Here is an 8405-nt window from a genome sequence, read left to right as displayed (position 1 = left end):
GTACATGTATTCCGTTACTCCCCAACACTGCTTGTGCTTGCTATGCATGTGAGGCAGCTAGAGTGCAACAAGCGCATAGAATAAAGTGCTCAATGGTCAAATCTATAGCACTTTGAGTGGTCAGTAAGATAACAAAGCACTATGTAAACACCATTTCCATCTGCTCAGAGCAAACCAGGCAACCATTCTGCAGTAACCTGTAGGATCAGTGTCTCATTACCCTAGACCAGCGTTAAGATATAAAAGTGACATTGTCAAGGAAATAAACCGAAGTCCTGGTGTAATTCCTCACATTACAACAAAAAAACCCAATAGAGTTAGGAATAACAACAAATAAGAATAAGAAATACAATATTTATGTCATATTTGGAAAATTCTTTTGTTTCTGCAGTTGGGGTAACAATAAAAGCATCATAAAGAGTTATTATATAAAATAAGAAAAATAGTATTTTCACGTGTCATCTCAGCTGCATCTGTGGTTACTGGCACATACCAGAAAAAGTTGATTACATTGGAATATGAAACTCTGCTTTTTAAGGGGTTTTAATTTATGTTTTCAGACATCCAACCAGACCTCTTATTCCTGCATGCTGCCCACCAGCCCCACTGTAAATGGAAGAAGTTATGAGACATATACTCCTCCACACATGCAGCCACACATCAACCAATCAATGACATCGTCTGCAACGTCGTCAGCAGGTAGGAAGTTATGAAGCTGCGCCTTTATGGCACTTTATGTCATCCCTTCTGATCTTACAGGTTTCAGACATTCAGACATACAAACATTTTGTGCCTGTCATGTCTGTCAGTCTGGGTTTGAATTATTTGACTGACCATAACAATAATAAATGAACCGGTTCTTTTCTACTTCACTTGAGCGCTCAAAGTGCTTTTTGTTGATTTTTGTTCAATTTCAATTAAGTTAATCTAAATTCAATTCAAATTCATTCAATTTAGTTACATTTTATTTACATATCAGCAACATACACCAACACCCATCGCATGTTTATGCTGCAAAGTAACGACCTAACAATATTAGAAAGAGTTCTTTAGGAGAAAGTACTTCGACATAGTGGAGAGACAGTAAGAGCATGGAGAGAACACCCCGTTGTCAACATCATGGTGTCCAGTAATGGTGTTTTGTTGTTGGTGTGTGCTCATATTTAATTCAGTTCAATAAATTAAATTGAATTAAATCATTCATGCTCACGGCATCTAACCATCATTTTTAAATGTGTACTGTTACACTTCTGAAGGGCTGTACTTACACTCTTCACAATGAGCTTTACCTGAACCTAAATAACTTATTTTACTGTGCAAACCCAATTAAGTAAGTTTTGGTGCTTAAACATAAGCAGTGAGTGAAAGTAAAAGTGTATGTGACATGCCTAACTGCTTATAGCCAATATATCCCTGGTCCACAGGACACCTTGAATGCAAATGGTATATGCCAAAACAACATTATACAATGCACTGGCATGAGAGCTAGCTGGGCAGAATAGGGCTCGGGGAGACAGCTATCTGCTGTGACAGATTATTACTGGTATATGCAGCATCAACAAACTGATTGATCTGATTGACATTTTATATGTCCCAACATTCTCAGAGTTTTTCTTATACATTAGCATATAAGATAAATTCATATATTTACTGTCCTGACTTACTCCGAATGCTGAAACGAGGTTCAGTGTTTTCTTTCTATAAATTCACACTAACTAACAACATTAGGACCTCAGACAGGCTTTCTTTGACCTCCGTGTTCAAGAACATCAGCACCAAATGTCTGCGTAGACACACAGTGTAGATTCTCATCAGTATAGAACAGAAAGACTTTCACCTGGTCATGACTTTGTGTTAAACATATTTGCACCTGCCCCTTTGCAGTCATTCTAACACACCTGTTATACGACATGTGGCGCTTTTAATGGCTCACCACTGAAAGCTTTTGTTCTCTCTTTTACCAGGTTTGATTTCCCCTGGTGTCTCAGTTCCAGTTCAAGTTCCAGGAAATGAAACAGACATGTCACAGTACTGGCCACGCCTGTAGTGATGAAAGGCAATTATTCATGCCTGCTGTGATCATCAACAGTGAATTCAACCACAGGACGGTTGGGGTCTCATCAAAATGGAAACTATTCCTTCTTGCTCCAGTTTGAATGTAAAAAAAGGACTTCAGCAAATACGTATGAAATATAAATTACTCTTATTAATGCTTGTGAAGAAACAGGATGCAAGGATTTTAAATGGTTTTCAGAACTAGAAGGATTTTAATGTTGCTGCAAAACAGTACAAGTTCGACTGTAAGTGGATCAAAGGTTTTTGGGACCTCCAGAGTCTGGATGGTGTGGATGCTTTGTCCAGAATGCAAGCTGTTACCTGAGTGGTACTGAGGAAGCTCAGGAAAGTGGATCCTTACCCTGGCGATTATAACCTCCAGACAGAAATAAACTCCTGAGAGTCCACTGGGAGAGTTTGTGGGAAGACACATTACCTCTACTTTAAGTTGGTCATTTTTATCATACTGGCGTGTTTGTACAAACCCAAGGATGTTAACTGAAATGTAAAGGGAAGAATTTAATGAAACTTGAAGCTGTCTGCTGTGATTGTTTTCATAAGCAGATTCCAAAAGCCTTGGCCTGGAAAGTGTATAGAATTTCAGAATGGGAATTCTGGTGATATGTGTTTTGTATTGTAGAAGTCCCAACACAGGCATGGACTCTGATCTTAAACTGAAAAATTATGTCTTTGTTGGGGAAAGATTGTTCCAGTTCTAAAGGTCTAATGTCCAGAAACTCATTAATTTACAAAGCCTGAAGGTAAAAACGCTTAAAAAATAAAATAAAAGAGTGAACATTGGATTCAGTCTGGGATATAAACCTGTTTCTAATTTCAAAGTGTAAAGTATTTGTCTTCTCAAGTTATTTGGGAGGTTTTCCAAAATAAAGTTATTTCAATTAAATGTGTTTTTAAATTGTATCTTTTAACAAGGACAAATCAATAGAAGATTCATGAGGGTGGTGATTCGTCATGTGCTAATATGTACAGGCCAGTGAAGACGACTTGTGCATATCATAGAATACTGTGGAAGATCATTCAGTTTAAGAGGAAAGAAATCTGAATTTCATACAGAATGTAAAGCTAGTGTATCTTTGTATGTAGTTTCTAGCTTCTTGGCTAAACAAGAGGTGCACATAGCACGAAGACAGCCTCTTCCTGCACCAGTGTTAGCCCAGAATACAGTTTCTGTGTTTGCACTGATGGAGGTACAAGCTGTCTGCAAGACGTTAATAATGAGACAGATGTCATTTGGTACACACAGCTGCTGTGCTCAGGTTCAGGAGCTCTGAGCGCCATCACAGGCACTTTTATAATTTTTCTTTTTAAATTCAAACTCAGGATTTGTAGTAGTGATTATATTAATCCATTATTGTCCAAAAAGATATTTTATTCTCTAATCATTAACTGTTAGTAACAAAAAAAAAAACCACATTAAGATGAAAACAAAACCTATTTTGAAGTTATTGCACTTGGAAAGAATTTACAGTGTTTAGGAAAGGACTGAAAAGGTACGATGTATGTATGCAGCAGCAGATTTGGGCTGGTAAATCTCCATGTTTTGCTGGTATGATGAGCAGTAAACTTGTAATGCAGAGGTCAGCATGACTGCTACACAAAGAAACCAAAACACAGTCCTTTTCTCTTCACAGAATGACTACACTGATCTTGGTGTTTTCCCGACTGCCAGCATGGTACTTGCCATGAAGATGCAGTTGTCACTCTGAGAGCCGTTAATTTTGCATCTTCTGTCTCTCTCTTTGTTGCTCCTGTCCATCCTCTCTGTCCTGCGTATAACTGGACACAGAACTGAAAACATCGTGTCCAGATGAACTGAATCAGTGTTCTAGTATTTAATTACCTGGATTATTGAACGTACATCAACATGTCAAACTCTAATATGAATTGATTAATTTATTTATTTAAACTCAACGCCAGAAATGATGACATTAAAAGGCTGATGAAAACTCTAGACAAATGTTAATACTGCTGTTATTTTTTAAATGGGTTCATCTGTATCTGGCGCACTTTTCAGCTTCTGTGCTGAATTGTGGAAAATTTTCTCATCTAACCTGACGTGTTGACAGTGTCTTTGAATTTCTTTATCACCATTTTTATGGTGCATGCAGGAAGCCTGACAGATCTTCGGGTACAATTAAACCCATGCAGGACATAAATGCCAATGTTAGCCAACTCCAGCCTGCTGTGAAGAAATTTCATGATAATAAACAAACCTGTCTGCTTTCTACTTCTCTTCACAGAAGTGGTAGTGCCATAAGTCATAAGATGATAAACCAAGAGACTGTGGTTTAAGTCCCGTTTGAGAACTTTGCGTTTTGTAATTTCCTTTTCATTTGCACTTCACTTTAATAACAAAAAGGGCTAGGATTAATACAGTTCAGTTTTTATAGCACCAGTTCACAACAGCAGTCGTCTTCAGGCAGTTTATATTGGACGGTCAAGACCCTACAACATTACCGAGAGAACCACAATAACCAGACAATCCCCCAGAAGAAAGGACAAGAAGAACTCCCTTTTAAAGGTATCTGCTATGATTGGATCAGAGTGCTGAACTGGGACAATGTGGTACTATAAGGTTTTCAAGTTATTATTGGTACTGACCATGAATTCACTTCTGAACTTAAAGAGCCACTGAAGTGAAGCTAATATGGGAGCAATGTGATTTCTCTTTCTAGTCTGTGGTGGTTCTCTCATTGAGCGTTTACATCAACCAGATAATAGTTCAACTGATCAGTAAAAATGAACTAAATCATTTTTCAGTATCACGGTTTGAGTTCAAATATGCCATTCACTACATGCACAAATAAAATGACATTATATATAAATATTTAATAATTGTAGTGTTAATTGGTGCAGTGCAATCAACAGTTGGTTGGAAAAAATGGTTTGCTTGAATGTTTAAAGTAGTGTTTATGTCTAGTTATAAAACCAAAGAAAATACACATTGCAAGCAAATGGTTACAGTGTGTTGTCACCGTGTGGAAACCACATGACTGAATGCCGCCTGCCTTGCAGTAGCAAATAATTCTGAAGGAAATTTGTCAACAACTATAACTTTTCTTTACTTTAAAAAAAGGAATAAACTATTTTAATCAAAGCAGTAAGTTGGGAAAATTGTTGATTTAGGGAAATCCTTTAGATCTAATTATATTAATTTCTTTTCAGCAAAATCCAGTTTTGCAAAGCACAATCAGCTTCCAGTTAGTACAGCATTGTTAACACATTTACAATACTTTTTAATTATTAAATTAATAATTAATAATTCATTCCCTCTTTCTCTCTACCCACTTTCCTGCTAGTCTCTACCATCCTATCCAAGAGTCTAGGAACTAATTTACAAGGTATACACAAATTGCATACACTGCAAATTCGGCAGTGAGCCACTGGTGAAAAGGAAAAAAAAATCTCTCCCTTTGTTTCATTCACTCATTCAGCTCGTCATTGCTTTCTGTCTTCTATCGGCCAGCGGGTGGCTGCTAAATGAGAATGGGGTCAACCTCTCCTCATTTACCTAACAAAAGGCTGGAAAAAAGAAAGAGAGAAAGAAGAGCTGTCTCAGAGAAAAGAGAGAGGGCTTGCAAGATAGATGACCTGCAGCCTCCTGATGAAAAGTTTAATTCCATTACATCTCTCACAATCCACATCATGTCAGCACCTATCAATTATTGCCCGCCTCAAACACCATTATAGGAACTCCAATCATCAAAGAGGATTTGAAGAGTGATCAATGATTGCTTCCTGCCGTCCTTCACTGAAACAAGAGTTATGAAAAGATCGTTGGGTTATTTTGGTCGTAACAGGATTTCTGAGGCTAGCACTCGTCTAATAAGTTACGTTTTTGGTGCATTGGTTTACACATTTGCTTAGCGAGTAAAAAGTTGCTGGTTGAATTCCATCTGAACATGAAAACTGTCTTTCTGGTTGTTCAGAGAGGGCATATGTTGTAAAATTGAGCCAAATCAAGTTGGGGAGCCACAGTCTTTCCTTAGTACCTGCTGTGGAAACCACTTTGGTAAGGGAGCAGTGGAAAGTGGCTAAGCTAAGCTAATCTACAAAATAATAGTAGATAACAGCTACATTGTAGGTAAAGAGGCTGTGGAACTCTTTTTCATGTATAGTCATTTGAAAAAAGTCTGCCAGGACTCTAATTACAATGTTTTGGATCACATTTTTGTATCAATCTGATATTAAGGAATTACAATACTGCAGCCCTGAAGTAAGAAATAGACTCTCATTAGTCAGAGAAATGAATAATACTAATGTTTTTGCATTGTTTCTGTTTGATTTCCCAGTGTGTCGTATTGTCCCAGCACAGCATTCATAAGGCAGAAGACTTCCTATTTAAGGACAGTTTTAGCCTATTAAGCTTAATTGGAAGTGCAAGTGCTGTCGCTTGTGTCCAGCGAAGAAAGAGATGTACTCTGTGTGTATGCTCTGTTAGTCCAGACGCAAGAACAACAACAACAAAAAGAAACAGAGACAAGCGAAAGAGAAGAGAAGGAGAGAATATTGTTATATAAATGAAAGAGCAACCATCCATCCATTCACTCAGTCAGTCAGAGACAACAGCTCGCTGTCACAGTTCTCTCTCACAGCTGCTGATATCTTCATACAAATAATCATCATTTACATTCTAATTAAAAATCATCATTATGTTGATCATTTACATCCTAATGAAATACATTTACATGGTAATCACACCAGGATGGAATTGTGACAGGGAAGCATTCTACCTATTCACAGACAAATAAAGAGATGGACAGACTGAGGGTACAGGCAGAGAAATGACGGCAAACTCAAATGCAGCCGCACAGAGCAGATGGGAATCAGCTCGCCATCTGATTCGCTTTGACATCTTTATTCCAGCCGGGGAGAGATTCTTTTCCCCCAGAGGCCTCTGTACAAACAGGCCTTAATAAATAAACTCTATGGTGATGAGCTCTACAATCCTGTGCCCTCTGATAACAACTAAATAAAAGACCTCGAGGTTGTGACCACAATGAATGCTTGTCAACTGTTAGTGAAGAATTATTTCATCAAAGGACAAATCCTATCAAATCAATTATTCACTCATTCAATCTCCCTCCACACAGTGAAATAAATGAAATCTTTTCGCTTAATCATTTCACAGACACTTGTAGAATTCATCCTGTTAAATAGCTACAATCTCATTTTTCAGCTCTTTTTAAGTCACGTGCGGACGTCAGTTCAATGGGAACGGTTTGGTCGTGCCATTATTAGGCATCATTTCCTTATAGGCCCTCCTGCAAGGTGACATGGTTTCAGTCCAGCTTTAGACATTGTTTTTGACCTGTTTTAAATAATAATAATCATAAATAATGAAGATGTATATGACAACTGCAGTGAATTAAGCCATTTCTTAATATGGCGTACAAGCTGCAGAACAAAGATAGCCTAAAGTACAGAATTATTAATATGCTACTTTATGTAATAATAGACTAAATCAATGAACTGCATTCTGATTGTTCTGATTGTCAAATATGTCTTTTATATAGAATAGTTAAGTAAACAATTATCAAGCCTTGTGTTGTTTTCAGTAGAGGAACATCATCAAATCCAGCAGCTAAAAAAAAATCCAGTGGGACATGTTTTAAATGTTTAACAATCCCGAAACGCTTTGAAAAACATTCACTCACGTTTTTGTTAATAATTCATAGATAAAGGGGCTCTGGATCTGTTCTAAAGTTAGAACGGTGGCCCCGGCAGTGCAGTTACTACTGTTGTCTCGCAATAAGAGGCCTTTCTGTGTGGACTTTGCATATTCTCATCCTTGGGCGAGGTTCTCTCTGGGGACTCCCACAGTCCAAAGACATGAAGTTAGCGAGGTTAACTGGTGAATTTGCATTGCTCATAGGTGTGAATATGAGAGCAAATGGCTGTCTGTCTGTCTGTATTAGCCCTGTGACAGACTGGCGACCTCAGAGTGATGATTTTGCAGCGACATTCAGAATAACCAACGTAGTGCTGACAAAAAAGCAAGTGTAAAGGAATTATGCTCATTTCAAAACACTTCAGTTTAGTAGTTGCATTTTAACATATATTATAAGAAAGGGGTTGTACACGATGATACACAAATTTTAAAAAAGCTGTTTTTCACTTATGGGTCTCATTCTAAATCACTACTTAAAAAGCCATCACTTGACCCTGCTGTCTTAGCTAAGTGTAGGCCAGTCTCCAACCGTTCTTTTATCTCAACAATTCTTGAAAAAGTAGTTGTAAAACATGTAACAGATGTTCTGCAGAGGAATGGTTTATTTGAAGACCTGCAGTCAGGCTTCAGAGCTCATCACAGTACAGAAATTCATCTC

At 37.7% G+C, this 8405-nt stretch overlaps 1 protein-coding gene across 1 annotated transcript in view; it reads left to right on the top strand.

Moving 5' to 3' along the window:
* LOC102201375 (paired box protein Pax-6-like) overlaps positions 1 to 2893 on the top strand; it is a 30873-nt gene extending 27980 nt beyond the window's left edge. The window contains exons 10-11 of the mRNA XM_005747917.2: positions 561 to 699; positions 1965 to 2893. Coding sequence (XP_005747974.2) covers positions 561 to 699; positions 1965 to 2047 — 222 coding nt within the window. The 3' untranslated portion in view covers positions 2048 to 2893. The remainder of the gene's footprint in view (positions 1 to 560; positions 700 to 1964) is intronic.
* Positions 2894 to 8405: the final 5512 nt, after the last annotated feature.

This window comes from Pundamilia nyererei, unplaced genomic scaffold (assembly GCF_000239375.1).
Source record: "Pundamilia nyererei isolate P.nyererei 1_Seehausen unplaced genomic scaffold, PunNye1.0 scaffold00208, whole genome shotgun sequence".
In the NCBI taxonomy this organism is placed as follows: domain Eukaryota; kingdom Metazoa; phylum Chordata; class Actinopteri; order Cichliformes; family Cichlidae; genus Pundamilia; species Pundamilia nyererei.
Note: the sequence above shows the minus strand (reverse complement) of the source record. Positions and strands in the feature narration are given on the sequence as shown.